The 22,065-nt window shown below is 48.9% G+C and overlaps 1 protein-coding gene across 5 annotated transcripts in view; it reads right to left on the bottom strand.

Moving 5' to 3' along the window:
• ST3GAL4 (ST3 beta-galactoside alpha-2,3-sialyltransferase 4) overlaps positions 1-17,488 on the bottom strand; it is a 74,213-nt gene extending 56,725 nt beyond the window's left edge. For 4 of the 5 annotated variants that reach the window (XM_027092965.1, XM_027092966.1, XM_027092964.1 and 1 more), the window contains exons 1-2: positions 17,268-17,486; positions 15,694-15,868 (exon numbers count right to left, since the gene is read on the bottom strand). In XM_027092965.1, the coding sequence (XP_026948766.1) occupies positions 15,694-15,868; positions 17,268-17,468 (376 nt within the window). In that variant the 5' untranslated portion in view covers positions 17,469-17,486. Of the gene's footprint in view, positions 1-15,693; positions 15,869-17,267 lie in introns of all 5 variants that reach the window. The other variant, XM_027092970.1, reaches the window with a different exon arrangement.
• Between the last annotated feature and the right edge of the window lie 4,577 nt (positions 17,489-22,065).

Consider the following 22,065-nt stretch of genomic DNA (forward strand, 5'->3'; position numbering starts at 1 on the left):
CCTTGTTTCCCGGATCCATTATCTTCCTCTTTCACATGTATGTCCTCATTTTACTGAAGCAGTGCTTCTCAAGCTTCAGTGTGCATCAGAACCACCTGACTCAGGACGCCTGGGGTGCGGTCCAAGAATCTGCATTTCTAACAAGTCCCCAGATGCAGCTGCTGCCGCCGGGCCAAGGACCATACATCAGGAACCACGGCCCTGGGCTTCCCTGGTGGCGCAGTGGTTAAGAATCTGCCTGCCAATGCAGGGGACACGGGTTTGAGCCCTGGTCTGGGTAGATCCCACAGGCCACAGAGCAACTAAGCCTGTGCGCCACAACTACTGAGCCTGCGCTCTAGAGCCCACGAGCCACAACTACTGAGCCCACGGGCCTCAGCTACTGAAGCCCGCGGGCTCTAGAGCTGGTGCTCCACAACAAGAGAAGCCCGTGCACTGCAACGAAGAGTAGCCCCCTCTTGCCGCAACTAGAGAAAGCCTGCGCACAGCAACGAAGACCCAACACCGCCAAAAATAATAAAGAAATAAAAAAAAAAAAACCACGGCACTAAAGTACAAACTCAAGATGCGTCCAGAGATATGGCGCAAGGGAGATACATTTAGAGACTTGGAACACCTGAAAATGTCTTTATTCTACTGTCGCACTTAATTAAGCGCTTGGCTAAAGAATTCTAGGATGGATAGCAATGACCCTCCAAGTCTGAAAGCACTGCTCTGTGACCGTCTAGACTGCAATGCTGCTAAGAAGCCTGAGGTTATTCTGATCCCCAAACCTTTGTACTCACCGGTTTTTTCCCCGCTGTCCCCCGTGTCCTGATGGTGTTGATGGGTCTTGGAGCGGGTTTATTTTCCTCCATCGAGCTGGGTAAGTGTCAGGCCCCTTCAATCTTGAAAATCAGGTTCTTCAGTCCTGGGACTCATTTCTTTGATTATTTTCCTCCCCATTTTCTCTGCCCTTTCCTTCTGGAACACTACTTGCATGTTTAACTTCTTTGATTCATCTTGTAGTTTTTTTTCTCTCCCATTTTCCAGCTCTATGTCTTTCTGCTCTACTTTTCAGGAATGTTTCACCTTCTCTTCTGTTTTCATTTCTGCTGCATTGTTTAAAATATTTATTTATTTGGCTGCAATGAGGTCTTAGTTGCGGCACATGGGATCTTTAGTTGTGGCGTGCAGGATCTAGTTCCCTGACCAGGGATCAAACCCAGGCCCCCTGCATTAGGAGCGTGGAGTCTTACCCGCTGGACCACCAGGGAAGTCCCATTTCTGCTGTATTTTTAATTTCTAAGAGCTTTAAAAAAAACTTCCTTATTGATAGTATCTTGTTCTTTTGCTTTCTATATACCATAATTTCTCTCTGAGATTAATGAAAGTCTTTGAAAATTCCTTCTCCCTGCGTAGTTTCTGTCTCCTCCGTCTCTTCCTTTTCCTTCCTTCCTTTTCCTTGTCCTATCTTTTTTAACTGAGGCATTACTCAAAAGTCTGCCACCTGGTTTGTCCACTCACTCATATGTTAAGAGTAGAGCACTGAGTCGCTGGCGGCAAGCCTGCGGACACACGAGCGCTCACCTGGAGCCTCCTTTTAGGATCATCAGGCTACTCCTTTGCATGATGGAGCCCTCGAGAACTTAAGTCTTTTCTCTTGGGCTGATCAGATTCCCCACATGATTCTTCTGGTTTCCTATGTGGAGGTAGGAACCTGGCAGGCAGCATTCTGAGCGATGAGGAAGAGAAGCAGGTGGCTGGAGGGAAGGTGGCCAGGGGTCATCTCAACACTAAACGTGCTGACTTCCACTTAACCTTCTACGTTTTGGTACCATCACCCCACCCTCACCAGCACCTAGAATCTCTAGACCCATCTCTGGAAGGAGCAGTCACCCGTCCTGTGAAGCGGGAAAGAGGATTTTGGCAGCCGAGGCTCAGATTCCCCTCGGCTGGCTCAGGTTTCCCCTCTCAAACCTGCCACGTCAGTTCCTCCTCCCTTCGCTTCCTTGGTTTGTCTCCTCTCCCTCTAGTCTTTATGGGTTAATTTTCTTTAAAGGGAAGTCCTTTCATGCCATTTCTCGTGAGGGTTTTAAAGGAAACAGGTGGGCACTTGAACTGGCCCCTTTTATCTGGAGCCCAGGTCCCTGTCCTTCTGTCTCCCTTCTAATGCTTTATTTTTCTTCTTAGCCGTTTACTGACTCTTGACCTATTTGTTATTTACGGTTCCTCTCCTCCAACTGGACATCAGCTCCTTGAGAGCAAAGACTCTGTTTTGCACACTGGGTGTACTGTGCCGGAAACAGCACCTGACACGAGTTGGGCCCTCACAATACAGTCTACAGAACAGAATGTATGCCACTTTACGGATGTGTGTGCGTGTACAACTGCATATACATAAGCACACACAGAAAAAAGTCCGAAATTCAGGACATATTCCAAGATGAGACGTTATCTCTGGGCAGTGGAGATGTGTGTAATTGTAATTTTTAAAATTAGTTTTTTTGGGTATTCATTACATTTTCTAAAACAAATATGGATCACTTCATGACAAATATATTAAAAACAGAAAAATAAGCCACCCCTTAAAACTGAAGCCCAGGGAGGTTAGTAACTTACCCAAGGTCATACAACTAGTGAAGTGGTGGGGCTGAGATTAAACCTAAGAAGTCTGACTCCTCTATGCAATAGTGCTTTCCCTGCTACAGGGCCTTCCTCTTCCAGGCCTTCTCCTAACAAACCTGTACTGCAGCCACTTTCTCCAAAAAGCAGCCCTATCAGATGGGAGAGACGCGATTAGTTCCAGCCCCTCCTGGAGACACATAAACAGCTGTCAGCAAAACCCAAGAGCTCAGTGAGGTGCCAGAGCGATTGGAGCTGCAGACTGGGAGGTCCGGGAGGACGTCAGCGCAAGAGCCCAACAACGTGATGCTCGCTGCTCGCTGCAATGCCCCCTGGGAGTGCAGGGAAGCAGAAGCTCGCTCCCCTCAGCGCCGGGGGCCTGTCTGAGGAGCGGCCCCAGGGGGTCCGCTGAAGCCAGATGCTGGGCTGGAACAGGCTCTGGAGGGGAGCACAGAGGGATGAAGACGAGCCTGCGGACAGCGAGGAATGATGGCTGCTTCGACTTCCGTGGGTGGTACCAACCGCCCTGCCGCCCACCCACTGTGACAGTGATGGACGGTGGGGAAGGAGGCCTGGGGCAGGGTGGTTGCCGCCCTTGTGGGGCTCAGGGCAGCAGCTGTTTCCCTACAGGGATGCTGTGGCGGCAGGAACGGTCACACCAACACACCCCAGATGACAGCAGCCCCGTCCACACCCGCTCCCTCTCCGCAGCCTGGTGTGCCCATGGCTAGCCCAGAGCTCCGTCCTGCCTGTCAAGACCCTTAATTAGGGTCTCCTGAACATCCTTCTCCAACAAATAAAACCAACCCTGTCCCCCGCCCAGACACGAGAGCCCAACTGCTTTCAGAGGCAGGGCTACAGACAGGAACGAGCAGCCGGCTTTCCTGCTCTCTGCCAAAGCTCGCTTAGCCGAATCCCCAGGAAAAGGCTGTTGCACATGAAACATGAAAATGCAAACCGCAGACAGTCTGCTCTCCTTCCCACACACATGTTCAAACAAGCCTGCTTTCCAGCGCTGCAGATGACTTCTCCCTGATGAGGTCATCGCTACGGCCCAGCCTGTGGCTTCTGCCCTCCCTCCATTATCATGAGCTGGTTTCAACTTACCTGACCCAGATGTGCAGGCTCAGGGGAGCAGGGGAGAAGTAAGAGCAAAGCGTGAGCGGGCTGGGAGGCCCACCCCACCCTCCGTCCACAGGAGCCAAGCAGACCCCCGGGTGATGGGCTGCCAGACCCAGGCTGGCAGGGCACCCCATCAGAGCATTCCTAGAGAAGGTTGGCAAGGGGAGAGGCTGCTGGGGGGTCTCCCGGGACTTGCGTTTTCTTTCCTCCTCTTGGGGACCTCCCCCCGGCCAGACAACACCCTCCCCAGCCCTGGTGTCATAGAGACCAGGGAGCAGGCCGGAGGCTGGAAGAGGAGGCCCGGGGCAGGGTGTGCACTGCCCCACGCTGCAGGACGCTGAAAGTACTCACGTGAGGTCTGAAAAGACCTCCAGATCAAGGATAAACAGGGCTGAAGGGTGTGGTCAGGATCCTACTGGAAAGAAGCTTCAACCGCCCCACAGCAAACCTCCAAACAGCTAACTACCTGTCTCAAGGAAAGCACAGAGCTGCCACTGGAGACAGAGGAGAGGCAGACGCTGATTTTAGCAAGACCCTGGCTCCGGCAGGCTCCTCAGCGCCCCCTCTCCTTGGTCCTCCGAGGCCCGGGAGGGTCAGGAGGGGGTCTGACAGGACCTGACCTGACGGCCCAGCCACAAATTCAGTGACTCTGAATGCAGTCCCAGGGGTTACATCCTTTAGGGATGGGAACTGCTGTGGCAGGATGGGAGTTGCATCTGAACAGAAGGACGAGAGCAGATATCTAACGAGATAATGGAGCTGCCATCAACAGTCCTGGCGAGACCCTAACCCCACACACGGGAAGAAACTGTTCTGGGGCCCAGCGGACCAGACTCTAAAAGCTGTTAGACTGAACACTCAGGAGTCCCAGAAGACGGCCTCAATCTCAACTTCCGGTCTAAAGGCATCTCCTTACTTCACTCTGAAAGGAGCAGAGGTGCCAAGTCTCAGGGCATCCTGCGTGGGCTGGCGCGAGGCGAGAAGGTGGAGGGCACAGGACACCCCGCCTCCCGGGGAGCCACGACGACCGGAATTCTAGGCCTTCGCTCACGGAGAAGCACGGATCAGAACCAGGCCGCCCAGGCTGAAGTGGAACCAGCGCATGGGTAATCCACCCTCGCCCACTGGTCCTGAGTAAGCTGACTTTCTGCTGACTCGAGCCTTAAGACTGCCACAGAGTCTTGGCGCCTTGCCCCATCTGAGAGACTGAGAGAGCGCGGTGGCCACATTTCAGGAGCTCAGGATCTAGCCACGTCTAAATAGGCTCTGAACGCACCAGCTCTTCCCAGCCTCACAGAAGCCACAAGTCTAAGCAGAGAACTGAACAGAGGCCTCTGCTCCAGCTCTTCCCAGCCCCGCAGAAGCCACAAGTCTAAGCAGAGAACTGAACAGAGGCCTCTGCTCCCAGCTGGTGAAGGAAGAGATGGGGGCACGGAGGAGGCCACACCCGAGGGCTCTCGGAGCGCAGCTGGCAGGGGAGGGGCAAGCGAGGCCCGTCGGACAGCTGAGAGGAAAGCAGAACCCAGATTCTGGGACAAGAATTCTACTCTGGTGGTAGCGGCCTTTCCATCTTGAAGTTTCTGCTTGTTGTTATTCCACTGTCCCTCAAAGCCCCAGAGAGGGCCCTGGCTTGCTGGTGTCAGAAGCTCTGAAGCACCCAGGGAGAAAGGCAGACAGAAATCTGCCATCTTTAGGCGGCCTCTGCTGATGAAGACAGACTCCTGTGGGCTGGCTCGCCTTTCCCCTGCCCCATTAAAGAAGCCCCATGTCAAAGCCCAGCTAGCTGAGTCCACTCCGCAGCTCTGTCCACACCGCTGTCCTCACCGGGAACAACCTTCTGCCTTCACGTCTCCAGGTGTGGGAGGAGCTAACTGTGCACGGCCCACCCCGCCAACTCCCAGCATCACCCGTCCATGGCCACACACTCTTGACCAGTATCTCCCAGGTATGTCTGTGCAGCTAAGTATAAATCTCCAGAGTTTGGGGTCTGCGTATTTGGGGGTACACAGTACTTGTTGATGAACTGACAAGCCCCATGCAATGAGGGTCATTCAGGCTGTGAAGTAAGGACATAGCCAGAGGCCCCAGTCCAGGCTAATCTTTTGGTCTGCTTCTTTGTTTGATTTGTTTGGGGATGAGGTTAACGTCCTAAAAAATCTCTAGCAGAGCATCACGTGATTATATTCTCAAATAATTCAGAAGTCTAACCCCTAATCCTTTTCATTGGCATAAACACCAATAATAGTTCGGTGCTCATTATGCCAGTCTTTTCTTGAATGAATTTACATATACATGAACACATGTACATAGAAGTCTATTTTTTAAGCACAAGAGGGATGAGTCTTTAGGGGTTATCTGTGACCTCAGAGATCTCCCATGACAGTCCATACAGACCTCCTCCCTCCTTTGTAACAATTGCGTTGTAGCCTAGGCTGCGTACGCACCATGCCTATTAACCCTTCACACACACAGGGTCACTTAGGTTGGTTTTGGTTTTATTTTTCATTTTTTCTATCACAAATGATGCTGCAGTGGATATTCTGGCCCCTCTTTGTGATATGCATGAGTGACTGTCTAAGTCAGACACCTAGAAGTAGGAACGCTAGGTCAGAGGGACACAGGTTTCAATACCTCATGGATCTGGCCATGTCTGACACCCCACCCACTGTGCATGAGCACCTAGGACTCGCTCTGTGCAAGGGAGTCTGGGAGAAACGAGGTGTCTGTCTCAGCTCACCAACACTGGCTCCATCTGGCCACGGTCTCAATGGGGTAACTTCTCTATGGCCTAAGCTCCCTACACCTACAGAGCCCCACCCAGCATATTAAGACATATGTGGAAGGTCCCCTTCTCCTATTTAATAGTGACTCTCAGGCCGTTTCAAAAACCCACACAATGGCACCACAGGAACCAGAAGAGGATGTGGGCTCTAAACAAGCAGGGCCAGAGGACAGGATGGGAAACGATGCTGGAGACTGGGACCAACTAAAGGCCCCCTCTAGAGAAGAGCTGTACCTCTTCCTACCATTGCCTACCTTCATTGCCTACCTATCCATTGCCTACCTTCATCCTAGGGGCAGGCACTTAACGCAGATGAAAACAGAGGAATGTGCTCCAAAGATATTAACCCTTGGGCTGGAGCAGGGGTAGGAAAACTCTTCTTAGTTTTCTTTTCTTTTTTTTTTTAAACAACTCTCGAAAAATGTAAAAACCATTCTTATCTCATGGGCCATACAAAAGGAAGCAGGCCAGATCTGGCCCATGAGCCATGGTGGACAAGAGAGCATGCAGGCTCCGGAGCACACACTGCTCAAACTGCACACTCAGGCAAGGCCAGACGGCCGACAAGCCCCACTCCCCGTCTGCACAGCACCGGGCAGCTACCCACCCAACAGGGGCCTATTGTGGAAACAGACCTACCTATCAGCTCACTAGACTATTAGCCTGGTTCTTCATTTTTAAATACAAATGAAGCAGGAATTCCCTGGCGGTCCAGTGGTTAGGACTCTGTGCTTTTGCTGCGGAGCGCCCAGGTTCGATTCCTGGTCGGGGAACTAAGATCCCACAAGCCACATGGTACGGCCAAAAAACATTTTTTTAATAAAATAAATACAAACGAACTAACATTCACCAGACACCGAGGGAAAAACAGCTGAGGGAAAAAAAGAATGACCAACCAGATAAACAACCAGAACCAGATCCCAGAGGAAATGGGATCATTTAAGGGTCAGGAGATAATTTTTAAAACAATTCTAATTAGTGTGTCAGAGAAAGTCAACCCAGTTTTGGCCTCTGTGAAGCAAGAGCAACACGCTATGAAAATGAAATAATCGGAGGACCAGAAGAAAGAAAATTAAAATGGTGGCTCCCAAATGGAAACCTTCTCTAGGAGGTCTGGAGAACAACGTCAAGACCATCTACCAGTCTACAGAAAGAAAAGACAGATGGGAAAGGAAGAGAACAGAAACAGCACATGGGACTGAAACCGTGCACCTCAGATTGGGACTTGAACCCACGTGGCCGGGACTCAAACCCAGCCAAAACCCACGGTCTTCCAACTGAGATCACACACCTGCTTTCAGGACTTAAGGAAGCTCAGGTTCTTGATGTCTCATCACAGAAAGAATTCAGTAAGAGACAAAGTGATAGGTAAGAAGTGGATTTATTTAGAGAGAAACACACTCCACAGACAGAGTGTGGGCCATCTCAGAAGGTGAGAAAGGCACCAGGGTATGGGGCTGTCAGTTTTTATAGGGGTGGGTGATTTCATAGGCTAATGAGTGGGAGGAGTATTCCAGCTGCTTAGGGAAGGGGTGGGGATTTCCAGGAATGGGGCCACCGCCCACTTTTTGATCCTTATGGATCCTTGGAACTGTCGTGGCGCCTGTGGGTGTGTCATTTAGCTTGCTGATGTGTTACAGTGAGTGTATACTGAGGCTCAAGGTGTAGTGGAAGTTGACTTGTCTGCCATCTTGGACCCATTTCGTTCTAATCAGTTTATGTCATGTCCTCGGGCTATATCATTCTTTCAAAGGCTGTGCCCTGCCCCCTTCCCTCCTGTTTCAGGACCAATACAGGAAGTCTAACAACTAATAGGATTTCCAGTAAGAGGAAATAAAGGAAACAGAGAGAAGGAAATTATCAAAGAAATAATAGAAAAAATATTCAGAGTGAAAGGCTAACATAAGACTTTAAATTGAAAGGGTCCAAAAGTACCCAGCAGAGTGAATGAAAAAAAAAAAAATCCAACCTAGACACAGCATTACAAAACCCCACTACACTAAAGATAGAAGACATCTTATATGCTTCCAGAGAAGGAAACTAACAGAGCAAACAAATGACAACAAAAAGCGAAGTTAGCTACAGAGAAATGAGAATTAAACTGGCATTGGATATCTTATTAGCAACAATGCTTTATTTAAGAGATCAATGCCTTTAATATTGGGAGGAGAAATAAATTTAAATTCTGTATTCAGTCAAATCATAAATTAAAAGTGAGGGCAGGGACTTCCCTGGTGGTTCACTGGTTAGGACTCCACACTCTCACTGCCAAGGGCCTCGGTTCAACCCCTGGTTGGGGAACTAAGATCCCACAAGCCACGTGGTGTGGCCAAAAAAAAAAAAAAAAGTGAGGGCAAAACAAAAGATTCAAAGTTTTCTTCTCATTTATTCTTTCTGAGGAAGTACTTAAGAATGTACTTCAGCTAAACAAGAGTAAAACAAGAAAGAAAAAGACGCAGCATCCAGAAGACAGTGGATCTAACCCAGGAAAGCAGCTGTGGAAGGGAAGTCTGTTGGGAGCTCAAGGCACGCCTTAAGAATCAGCTCTCCAGATCGGAGCGAAAAGAGAAGAGCATTTTGGAAACAGTGTTTCCAGAAGGAAGGAAGGAAATACATAACAAATTATTAAAGTAAATGACTAGGTAATTTCAAAAACAGAGTACAGGTCCTCCTCACCTTATGATGAGGTTACATGCAGATAAACCCACCCTAAGTCGAAAATGCATTTACTACACCTAACCTACACCATACCTCAGTCTAGCCTACCCCGAGCGCGCTCAGAACACTAACGTTAGCCTACAGCTGGGCACCACCATCGAACACAAAGCCCATTTTATAATAAAGTGTCGCTATCTCACGTAACTGAATACTGTACTGAATGTGAAAAACAGAATGGCTGTCTGGGTACAGAATGGTTGTAAGTGGTTTGCCCTCGTGATCTCAGGGCTGCCTGGGAGCTGTGAAATACAAGTACAGTACAGCTGACAGAGAAGCTGGGGGACAGCAAAGGACAGAAGAGGTGCTGGGAAGGGAAGGCCGGAGGCTTCTCACCGATACTCTCCCCCAGCACAGTGATACAACCTATAGTACGTGGAATAAGGACTAAAGATTTCGATATATTTAGGACTCCAAAGGCAATTAAGAAAAAAACCCTGGAAATAATAATATAAACATCAAAAATTGGGAGGAGGAGGGAGGGAGGGAGGGTGAGGAAAGTGTAAAGGAGCTAAGACTTTCATCCTCCACTGTGGGAAATTGATGTCAAAATCGATAAATCAAAAGAGTTGCATAAGCATATTACCCAGTTAAGTGTCTAGAAGAAATCACCAGAAGCACTAACCCCAGAAATTGTCTTAATGGTAGTTACTTCTGGAAGACAGAACCTGGGTGGGCCAGACAGGCCAGAGCCTGTCTCTACTTGACCGTGTGACTGCACGACTTTGATAAATGCCCCAGCCTACCCCAGACATTCTTAGTCAGTAGGTCCAGACTCTATTCAAGAAAGCTCCTCAAGCAATTCTGATGACTGACCTCTGCATCCCATTCAGAGCTGAGAAATGATGATTTTATGACCTCATCGGATACCGAAGCCCCCTGAGGTAGGCTAGTCGGCTACTCGATTCCTCATTTCTCATTCAGAGAAACTGAGTCTCAGAGCAATTCCGTGATGTGGCCCTGAGCCTGGGGTACTTCTCGTGTTGGGTGACGCTGGCGCCCTTCCCCACCCTGCTCTGGTGCTGTCCTGGCCGAGACCTGTCTGGCAAGGCTTCCCCTGCTGGTCACGGTTCAAACTGCACTTGTCCTTCAGCTCAGCTGTGCCGGGAGGGCTGCGGAGGACACCCGAGGGCACGGGGTGAGAGGCCTGTGCCAGTCTGTGCCGAAGCGGAGCCACGGAGCCTGGTACCGGCCCTGTCCTCCAGTCGTTGGAGGAGGCCACATGCCACCCTCTTCTGCCCGCTGGCACTGACCCGAGTGGGCACCGCACAGCACGGGGCTCCCTCGTCCACAGAAGGCAGAACAGAAACAAAAGTCTGCTAGTGCCCCAGACCCAGAGGAAGGCAGGAAGCCTTAATCAAACACTTTTACTTGCAGCAACAGTGACTAGAAACCAAACTTGAGAATGAGGGCAGAGCCCTGCAATGCACCTGGGGAATATTCTTAGTTCTTCCAAGGACTTGCCAGTTTTTCTTAACTTTTAATTGGGAGATATACTGTAAATATTAAATATGTGTGTGTGTGTATATACCACACATATATATGTATATATACACACACACACATTTTACATACACACACATATGTACATAAATAGAAAATATATACTGTTTAAAGACCTAAAATAAAAGAACATCCATGCATGGAGCACACAGCCCAAGAAACAAATATTACCTGAAGTCTCGGCCCTGCCCCGCCAGGGATAATCACTTTGCTGAACTGGGGGTTAATCATTTCTCTTTTTGTCTTCCTAGTTTTATGAGGCATGAATGCATCCCCAAGCAGTGTATTGTTTAGTTCTGCTTGTTTTTCAACGTGATCTAATCGGAATCGAGGAATCACACGGTGAGTATTTTATGTCTTGCTTTTCCGGCTCTGTGCGTGTAGAGCCTTCCTTCCTGACGTGTGTAGCTGGGTGGAGAAGTAGTCCGGTGCAGGACTTACTTACTTACTCTTATTGTTAGTTGTTATCTGGACTATTTCTAGTTTGTCCTATGCTGCCAGGAAAACTCTAATGAGAGTGGCTGGCCTTTTAAAATGCCCCTCCTCCAGAGCCCCAGGGTTTGCCTCTGTACAGAATACCAGGCCTGTAGCTAGATAGCTAGAGTTCTGGGAGTTCCCTGCAACCACGAGAAGATGGGATTCCCAGGGGTCCCTCTGCTCCCTGGCCCGGCCTCACTCACACACAGAAGCCTTCTGCTCTGAACCTGAGATTCCCCACCCCTGCTCTAACAGCAGGGAAAACAATGGCCTTTTCAGAGGCAGTCCGGATTTCTGAGTCACACCCCTCTCCCTACTATCTGCCCCCTTCTTCCCAGGTAAGAGAACAGAGTTCTCAATGAAAGGGCTCCATTGATGGGCCACAGGGCGTGAAAGCGTGAGAGCCGGAGCAGGAGGGGGCCAGGCTCTGCCCTGCCATCTGGCCCACACGGTGCTCACACTTGCCACATGGCTACAGGGGGAACAAAGGAAACCGGACCGTGGTCAGGGCCAGGCGTGTTTCCCTCTGTTACATATATTGTTCCATTTAAGGCTCATATAATTTTAAAGGTGGAAAAACAACAACAAAAGATGACTAACACTTCTGAGTCCACACCGTACGCCACTGTGCTGAGTGCTTCAGATACCTCATCCCAGTGGGTCATAACCCATGACAGGGGTGAGGAAATTAATTTAGGAGGTTAGGACCAGCATCTAAACAAAAGGAAACAGACAAGACTGGAAGGAAGATGAGAATACTAGAGCGTGTCCCGTAAACTAAGGGTAAGTACTGTTCTGTGAATTCTTTCTGTTCCTTATGTTCACATATATTTCTCTCTCTGCACTGGGTCACAATGTAAACTATATATCTCTCACTGTGGATAGAGGCTAAAAAATCTTAAAACACCCTTTCTTGTCTCATTTATTTCATAACCATCCTGACGTAGGTTCAGTTACTAACCTAATTTAACAAGGAAATAACTGCAGCTACTTCCTCGGCTTCATCTGGGCCACACAGCTCGGTCACCAACCACCCACCAGCCTCCCGCTGCTCTGTTTCTCTTTCCTCCCCCAGAACACGTGCTGCAGCCTCAGCCCGGGGCATTCTCCCCGCCCCTCTCACCAGCTCTTTGCACAGCTGGTTCCTTTCCATCCTTCAGGCCTCAGCTTGGGGGTCGTGTCCACAGAGCCCTGGTCCCCAGCCCGAGCAGCCCCTCTCCTGTTCACGGCCGTGTCGATGTGTCTCCTTGTTGCTGTCTGACCTCCCCACTACGACTCCAAAGGAGGTAACGTCTGATGCCCTCGCCTGTGTGTACCTGGCAGCAGGCATTCCCTAATCTGTTGGTTGAATACAGACACTCAAGTTCTCACAATTGGTAAATGGCAAAGCCAGGATCCCAGCCGGGGGAGGGCGGACCCCTTGACCCCTGCACTATATATGAAAACTACGAAACAGCACCAGTAAGTGTTAGCGCTTGGCTGGGTCGGACTTCGACGCCTGTGCTCTACTGGTCAACGGGGTAGGGGGGCCATGAGGGCCTCGCTGAACAGCCTTTTGTGGTCGGCTGAGAACTTGGAAGGGGTGAGTGAGGAGACAGCAAAACCTCAGGCTAGAAGAGAAGAAGTCTGCCAAAGAACAGAGAAATACCAGAAGAAGTCCTCAGAGCAGCCAGCTGAGAAATGAGCTGGTGACTGGGACTGGAGAGGCGGGGCCGAGAAGCCTGAGAACCAAGGCCAAAGGAATACCCTGGCCGTGCTGCCACCTCGTGGCTGTGGAATGCTTGGCCCACAGGAAACAAAAGAGAGGTGGGCTGGTCTGTGGGTTCATTCTTCAGGGGTCATTTACTGAACACCTGATGCAGGCCTGGCTGCTGGGGCCTGGAAATGAGTCTGACTAGGCTCCAACGTCCAAGGACCGCTGTTCCCTACATCCGGGCAGTGACCCAACCCTGAGAGGTTTACTTCCCCCTTTTCACAGTAGCTTGTGGGGTGCCCCCTCCCCAAAACAAGACTGAGCGGGCAGAGATGACCTCTCATTCATCGCTGAAGCTCCAGCACCCAGCACTGGGCCCAGCACATCAGAACAGTTACAGCGGCTACAATTTAATAGGTGCTAAGTGCTTCCAAAGACAACGCATCAGTTCCCACATTTTACCTCTGAGGTACTTACGAGACCGCCAAATGGAGATGTCAAGTCAGTGTTTATTTCAGTATGAGCCTGGGGTTCTTGGAGAGGTCAGAGATGGAGAAATAAATGTGAACACCACCCACAGATGTGTTCAAAGACCAGGACCTCTCAACGAGTTTCGTGTGCGTGTGACTCACCTGGGGTTTTTGCTAAAATGCATATTCTGATTCTGCGGTCCGGAGCGGGCTCTGAGAGTCTGCATTTCTAACAAGCTGTCAGGCGATACCAATGTTGTTGGTCCACAGACCACACTGTGAGTGGGAAAAATCTGGAACAGAAGTTGACAAACTATGGCCAGAAGGTCAAATCCAGCCTATGGCCTGTTTTCCTACATCCAGCAAGACAAGAGCGGTACTTTTATTTTTAAAAAGGTTAAAAAAGAAAAGAATATGTGGCAGAGACCACTAGTAGCTCACAAAGCCTAATATATTTATCTCTGGTCCTTGACGGAAAAGGTCTGCCAATCCCTGATCTGGTATGTCATCCAGGGACAGGAGGCACAGCGAGATGAGAGAGGGATGAGGTGGAGCCCTGAGCCAGGCTGTTATGACTTCCAAGTTGCCATGCCTAGTTTCAGTAGGAAAAATAAGAATATAATGCACTGTTTGTGTGCTTATGCTAAAAAGACAGTGAGCCCTGGAAAAGGTGAGCTAAAACCTGAGGCTCCCAGGTAGGAGTGTACAGCACTGGGGAAGAGGTGCAGACATCTCCGGGGCTGAATGGGGACGAACACCTGTCATCTTGATAATCCACTGCCTCTTTCAGCGCTTATCCTGGAAAAAAATGACAAAAATAGAAAGACGGGGCAGTAGCCACCACCCACTGTGTGCAGCACCGCAGAAGTACATGTGCTGAAAAAAATAATATGAAAGCGAGTTCTACAAGGTTGCTCTGTGGAGCAAAACCTTCTGAATCTTGGATGAGGGTGGGGAGGGTGGACAGAGAAAAGGGTAAGGCAAGGGCAGGGGGTGCAGCAGAATAACGGTCCCAGAGCCTGTAGTTTGGGGGCTGCCCCACGTCGTGTTTGACTACAGTGTTTGGCTACTGTCATGCTTCGTCACGCTGTGTTGACGACTATGTCTGCTTAAATGTCAGCGCCTGAGAAAGCAAATACAGCCGTCCATTTCCGTCAACGGGAACCGATCAATCTGGCCCTCTTTCAACAAAGGACCGGGCTCTTTTGCTTCCAGCCGTGAAAAGTTTGCTTGTCTCACATTAAGCATTCACATATATTTCCGAAGGACAACAAGAGAACCCTTTCTCGGGGGTGCGGAAAAGACTAAGTCTATCCAAAAGACTGTGGCAGGATATCCGTAAAGCCAAACTGTTCTTAAATGCTGGAGGACAAATAAAGACAGAAGGATATTATAAAACTGTCCTGGGCTGCGAAGCACGTTCCAGAATTTCCCGGTTGGAAGGAACCTTCAAGGTCAGCCAGGCTGCCTCGTGCTTCCCACGAAGCTGCCTCCTGAATCTAACCGTCTGAAGGAGAAAAGCTCACAGCGCGTCTGGCTTTAGGCATGGAATCTTCTTCTTCTTCCACTTCTTCATAAATTAAAAAATACTTGCAATCAAAACCAAGTCACTGCCTTTTAACCCACACACCCCTGCCCTTCTCAAGTCCTTCGTCAATCACACTGTCTCCCCCCTAGAAAGTGAGTTCCTTCAGGGAACTAACTGATCTTGCAGCACCCAGCACACGGCTCATTCCACAGCCGCGTGGTGAGCAAGTCCTCAGTCGACTAAAAAGATCTCAGTTTCTCTGCCACCTTTTTGCCGTGTGATCTTAGACACACAGCATTAACCTTCCCACATCGCATTTTCCTCACCTGTAAAGTCCTATCGCGATAGGGCTATTTTGAAGACTAAGTACAATGACACATGTAGAGTACTTAGAATGGTGGCTAGCACAACAGTAAGGGTTTCATAAGTGCTGACAATCATTATTACTCAATTAGTAGATGAAACCGTTCTATCCTATGAATCACACTCTCACCCCAAAACACATCACACCAGAACTGGGTTTCTCAACCTCGGCACCGTTGCCATTTCTTTGTTGTGGAGGCCCAGCCTGTGTTTTGTAGGATATTTGGCAGCATCTCTGGTCTCCACCTTCTAGGTACCAGCAGCACCCCACCTCCCCAGATCTGACAGCCAAAAATGTCTTCAGAGATTGCTCCTTCCTCCATAGGGAACCACTGCACTAGAATATGCAAATCAGTTGTGGAGTGGTCACCACACCCCCTAATTCCCCACCATCCCACTCTCCCCACAGGCAGCCACCTCCACCCCACGTGCTCACCACTCAGTTGCCTTGGAGGGAACAGGTGATAGGTGCTGTAGATATCATTGGAGAACTGCAGCTGGAGCTCAGGGCTGCCCTTCAGGAGCTGGGCAACGTGGTCCACCTGAAATGGTGTCTTCTCCAGGATCACAATGGCATCCTCTCCGTCCCCATCCCCAGAAGCCTCATTAACCTGTGGGTGAGACACCATCAGTGGGCCCAGGGGCAGAAGCACAGGTGAGGCCTGGAGAGCAAAGGTAAAAGATGTAAAAGCTCCCAGGGCCTCTGCAATCCCAGCACCTGGGATTTCCTTCCCTGCAGTCTTCCCTCTGGGGAAGTCTAGCCGATGGCGCCCATGTTTCTTCTCCCAGAGAAGGTATCTCATCAACCCAAATCCTTGTGGCAGCTCTCACATCCTCCTTCTAAACGATGCAAAGCTTCTCAGCTGTCTTCTATTTTAGGCTCACAAGGCCTCTGTCAAATTCTCCCCATTTTACAGACGAAGAAACTGAGGTCCAGAGAAGACTGCTTGCCCAAAGTCACACGAATAGTCAATGTTGAAACAGAAACTAGAATCTGAGTATCCCAACAGGCTTCTAGGTCGAAGGTTCTCATGGCTAAAATCTTCAGCAGGTGCTGCAGACTGAAGACAGGTAGGGGTGAGAGAACCAGACAGAACCTTGTAAAAAACAAGTTGCAGGGACTTCCCTGTCAGTCCAGTGGTTAAGACTCCACGCTTCCAATGCAGGGGGCGTGGGTTCAATCCCTGGTCTGGGAACTAGGATCCAGCACCGCCAAAAAAAAAGAGAGAGACACAGAGAGGCATGGAAGCCTCGGCAGAAGCCTCGGCCAGGTCCCCCTGATGCTCTCAAAAGTGAGAGCTCCTGCCAGGAGTTCTGGAGAACCCTTGGCCAGCGTCCTCACTAGTTCTTGAGGTGGTCTCCAGTCTCTCCTCAGCCCCTGCTGGAAAGCTGAGCACATGGCATTAGAGGCAGCGGTGTCTGCCTACCTGAAGATACTCGGCTCTCCTGAAGACCAAGGATGGTAACTTTCATCACTACGTCCCCCGCACCCAGCTCAGTGCTGGACTGTCAGAGCGTGATATGCGGAACTGAATCACCAATTTAATAAACTGTCTCCTCGGCTGGGGCTGGAGTTCTTTATAGCAAGGATCAGACCTCCCAGTCTCTATGTCCCTACCTGGGGCCTGGAATAGCAAGACCGTCCGGCAACACTTGCTGGGTTCCTAGCAACTTCCAGGTTTAATGAATGACTGATGACTGCTTAGGGACTTCAACATGTGATTATGAATCGGCAATACACTCTACAAATGTTAGGTTTTTTTCGTAAAAGACGAATTAGGAAAATTAGCCCTACGCGTGTTAATTCCCTTAATTTCACAGGTAGTCTTGCCTCCTCCACGAACTAACCCCCCTGAATTTTAGTGCACTCTGCCTTCCCCGCTCCCCACCGAGGAATGTGCTTGGTATTTTCCGAAGAATCTAAAAAAAGAAAAAAAAAAAAATCCGCCTCCGAGGCGACGATTGGGTCACTCCTTCCCGCATCCCCTCCCCAGGGCTGCCTAATGGTACCTTCCCGTGTAGGAAAATGATTTTGTCCCGCGCAGACTCCCTCAGCACTTTTTTCACTCTAAAGCCGGAGAAAGGTAAGCGGACAGGGGCGGAGGTACCATTCCCAACGCCCGCTTCTTTCCCCTCTGTGCTGAGCGCCTCCGCCTCCTCGGCATCCACTTCGCGCTTTCTCTTGTTGGGCTGCGGCGCTGTGTCCGCCATGCTGCCCGGCGGGAGGTGTGCGCCTGCGCGAACCCGGCCGCGGCCCCGCCCCTCCCGGCCGCCTCCTCCCACCTCAGCCAAGGGGCGGTGACTACAACTCCCGACGTGGTCCGCGCCGAAGGCCGCATCCCTTCCGGCCTTAGGGAGCCTCGGAGCGCTGATCCCTCGGATCCACCCGGAACGAGCGTTTTAATTCAAGTTACCTCCCCTTGGTCCCCTGGTGCTAGCCGGCCCGAGTGGAGGCCGGTGCTGAGGGCAGCGAGAAGGCAACAAGTCCCTAAAGAGGCGGGCTAGAGAGGCTGCAGGGGAGAGGGCTGCCCCAGCCTCCCAGGGGCAGGAGCCAAAAGACGCCGTTTGGACTCAATGCGTTGACACTTTGGTTGAATGCACATTTTAATCAGAATTACACCCACATTGATTAGAGTGGAAGGGATGTTTCAGAAATAAATCTGTTGAGCCAATCTATTTCTTGGTCAATTTGTTTTTAGAGCAAGCCCTTAAATCATTTCCAGTTTTCACCCGTTTTCATTTTACAGAAATGTTCATCCTATTCAGTTCTCAGTACTTTTGGCTGAAAAGAAAGGTAAGTGAACAGGGACTGAAATACATTTCTAAAACCTCCAGCCTGGAGGCTCCTGCCCCTCTGTATCCACATTACTGAACCGAGTTTGTGTGTGCTCCCCCCAGCCCACCAGTCTACCCACCCTGGGTTGCGGTGAAGGAAAGTAGCAAGGCTCTCAAGGTAGGGCCAAGCAAGGAGAGTGGGCAGCTCATGCTCAGAAGACTTGAACTCCCTGATGACTTTCAGAGATGCGATTTTAAAGACAAGATGAGGGAGAGGGTCATGGGGTGCCTGATAGTTCCTGGACTTCTTCTGATTGGTTGGTGGTGATGTAACTAGGTGGTATTTCTGGAGTCAACATCAACCTTCTAGTTCCAGAGAGGCTGGGAGTCTACGCAGTTATGGTCAGCACGCGGTTTGCAGTTAACTTCTTCCACCTGGTGGGGACTTCAGTCTCTGCGAAATAACTCAGGGATATGGCTCAGGATATTATCTCTAGCCCTGGAGGAGGAACTAAGGGTCCTTGACTTTGTTTTATGGCTAAACTATTATTATTTTTGTCTTGTTTGACTGTTTTCCTTTGTCTCTGCATTTCCTCACTTCTCTGATTCAGCTTGCTCTTTGGAACTCTGGGAAGGCCTAGGAGGCTGAAGGTTTTCTACAGACTTGAGATGGGGGTAGTGCTGGGGTCTGCTCCCAGGAAGGCCTCACAGTGTCCTGCTCCGTTTCACCCACTTTGACCATGTGTCCACCGTGCTACCAGGGTTGTGATTTGCAGCATGAATATGATTCATCCATCGGAGTTTCTTTTCTTTTTTTGGCCATGTAAAATTTTTACTGATAATTTCTCTGCAACCTCCCGGTGCTCGAGCACACCCTTCCAGGGACCAATGGCACATCAGCATCATCTCCTGAGCAGTGAGCTCACCCCTGCTGAAACCTGCCAACTGGAAAAAAAACGCACAATGTAAAAGTTAAAAGTTATATTTTATTCAGGGACCTTACTGAGGACTACAGCCAGGGAGACGGACTGTCAGGATAGCTCTGAGGAGCTGTTCCAAAGAGGTAAGGGAGGAGCCAGGATATATAGGAGTTTTTGCTGAAAAAAAAATGTAGTTGAACATCAAAAGGTTACTATTAGGGGACTTCCCTGGGGGTACAGTGGGTAAGACTCCACACTCCCAATGCAGGGGGCCCCGGTTCGATCCCTGGTCGGGGAACTAGATCCCGCATGCATGCCACAACTGAGGATCCCCCATGCCGCGATGAAGGTCCCATGTGCCACAACTAAGACCCGGAGCAGCAAAAATAAATACATAAATAAATACTATAATTAATTAATTAATTTAAAAAAGATTACTGCTAATCACAAAAAAGACATCTCAAGTTAATGATTTTAGTGCTTGTCTGTGTATGGGAAAATACAAGAGTCTGGGCTCCTTGGAATTATTCCTTAGATATGCATCTTAACTATCTAGGGCCAGTATCCTCTTTTTCTCCATCCTGAATTCCCCTCAGGTGCACCATGGGGTGGCTGCGTGGCTGATGGCTTGATGGTGGCAGTATTTGTTGTTTACTGAAATGGCAGGCGACATTTTTTTTGTCAGCAAACCGTTGGTATTTTCTACTCACCACCCTTACTTTTTAAATTTTTTTTAATTTGGTGGGAGGGAGCATATTGGGTTTTCAAAGTCCTGTTGGGTGAGCTTGCACTAGTCCAGTTAAACTTATAGCACTTTCTCTAGCTCCTCTTCCCCGTCCCCGCATAAGCATGAGTGACCAGCTGGGCTATTAGCAAGACTGGTTGAAATATGGTGGCTTTGGTGGAAACTTCAGGAGAGTGAAGTCTGTGCTTTCCAGAAAAATAATTGTCACTCCAAGTGAAATTTTTCTTTGAAACAACTTTTTTAAAAAAGAAAAGCAACAGCTCTCAGCCTTAGTGACATCTCCTGAGAAACCTCCGTGCCATGAGAGCGAAGTGGAGGAAGAAGCAAAGGTGCAGGCTCAAGCACAAAAGAAGAAAGATGAGGCAGAGGTCCCAGTAAAATCGTACACCCATGGAGGCCACAGGAGCAGAAACAAGGGAAGCCAGAGGCCAGGGATGCTGGTAGAAATTGTTGGGCTGCATACCTACTGTCTAGAACTTGTCTCAGTGGATCTGGAACATGTATGCCCATTCTGATTGCCTCGACAACCTTTGAGAGACCCACCTTGCTCACATCAAAACGACCCCTTTTGGTCCTTTGCCCTGGACCTGTGTCATTCTGTACTAGTTCTGTTCTCAGTTGCGGCTGAATGTAATGTGTACAGTAAATCATCTCTTTTGCTGTCTTAGCTGAAGAAAAAAAAAGAAAAGAAAAGAAGCATACACTTGGCCCTTGAACAACACGAGTTAGAACTGCAGGGTCTCCATATACTCAGATTTTTTTTTAATAGTAAATACTGCATTACTACGTGAATCCACAGATACGCGTCCAGAGGGTCAACTGTAGAGTTGTAGCTGGTTTTCTACTGCACAGAGGGTTGGCGCCCTTAAGCCCCACATTGTTGGAGGACCAACTGTATAATGCTAATTAGAATATGCATAAGGTCAGAATTCTACTCATAAGAGGGCCTGGCTCAAGGAAAAGATGAGCTCATAGGGAGCCTCAGCCCCCAGAGGACCTGCTGCAATACCAGACAGCAGAGTGTAAGGGACCTTTACAGCAGTAAATCTTCACTTGGCTTCAGAGGCATTTGTCTGCTGATAATTTTTTAGTTCAGCTTGTTTGGAAACATTAGAAGGCTCTGCACTGTCCTATCCAATAGCCATTAGCCACATGTAACTTTATATTTAAATTAATTAGAATTAAATGAAATTTAAAATTCAGTTCCTCAGTCATACAACCACGTTTCAAGTGCTTGATAGCCACGTACGGCTCGCATGGCTCGTATCACATTGGACAGCACAGATGTGGAACATTTCCATCACCACAGAAAGTTCAACTGGACATTGTTGTATTAGAAGGTTGTTACTGGGAAGCCCTAGTCTATAAGCATCAATCCTTCCATTTTCTTGCGGAATCTCAAAACTTCTCCCTTTTATTTTACTTATTTGTTTAGTTTAGTTTAAAGAAGGACTAGACACTTCCACTTCAGGTAGTATGGCAGACTAGATATTCTAAAAACAATCAGCTAAAAACACCTAAACATTCTGGATGCAAAATTTAAAACATCCCTTTGGTTACATTCCTGTGCTCCCAAGAAAATAAAATTTTCAGAAACAAAAAATGTGGGAGCACAAATCTATAGAATAGTAAGTGGGTATTGAAGCTGAAGTTCTAAGGGTGATGGCTTGTTTCTAGAAATCTAGAGCCTCGGGCTTTAAAATGTGACGTTTAAGGCGCAGATCTGGGCTCATGCAAGCGAGGAGTTGGAAGAGAAAACTTCCCAGCGAGCCAAGATCTCTAAAGGGCCCCCACCTCAATGAAAGGGCCAACTACTTAAAAAGTAAAAGAAAAGCTGCCCTACTAAAGGAGACAAGATGTTTAGGAAGCTTACCTGCCTCAACATCTGGCTCCGGAGGGGAGAAGAAAAAAAAAAAGACAAAAACCCCTGAAAATTTGTAATCACAGGCCAATCTCCATGCAGGTTTAGAATTCAGATTCATACTGCCTACATGATCCGGGAATTCAAACTGAAAAATCTATTTCAGCCAGTTTTGTATTCTTCACTGTTTACGCCAAATCGACTCCAGAAGAAATGAAAAATCTAAATAGATCTATAACTCTTTAAGATACAGAAACTGGAGTTTTAAATCCGCCCCACTCTCCCCCTTGCAAAACACGCTAGGTCCAACTGCATTTGCAGATTAGTCTACTAAACATTCAAGGAGCAATTAATTCCAAGCTTTAACTCATCAATGCATAGAAAAAAGGGACCACTCCCCAATTATTTTAGAAAGCTGATATAACCTTGGTAACAGAGCCAGAAAAGGATAATACAAGAAAGGATAATTATGGGCCAATCTTACATACGGATATACATGTAAAGTCA

Source organism: Aethalodelphis obliquidens, unplaced genomic scaffold (genome assembly GCF_003676395.1).
Source record: "Aethalodelphis obliquidens isolate GAN/ISIS:26980383/991018 unplaced genomic scaffold, ASM367639v1 scaffold82, whole genome shotgun sequence".
NCBI classification, from domain to species: Eukaryota; Metazoa; Chordata; class Mammalia; order Artiodactyla; family Delphinidae; genus Aethalodelphis; species Aethalodelphis obliquidens.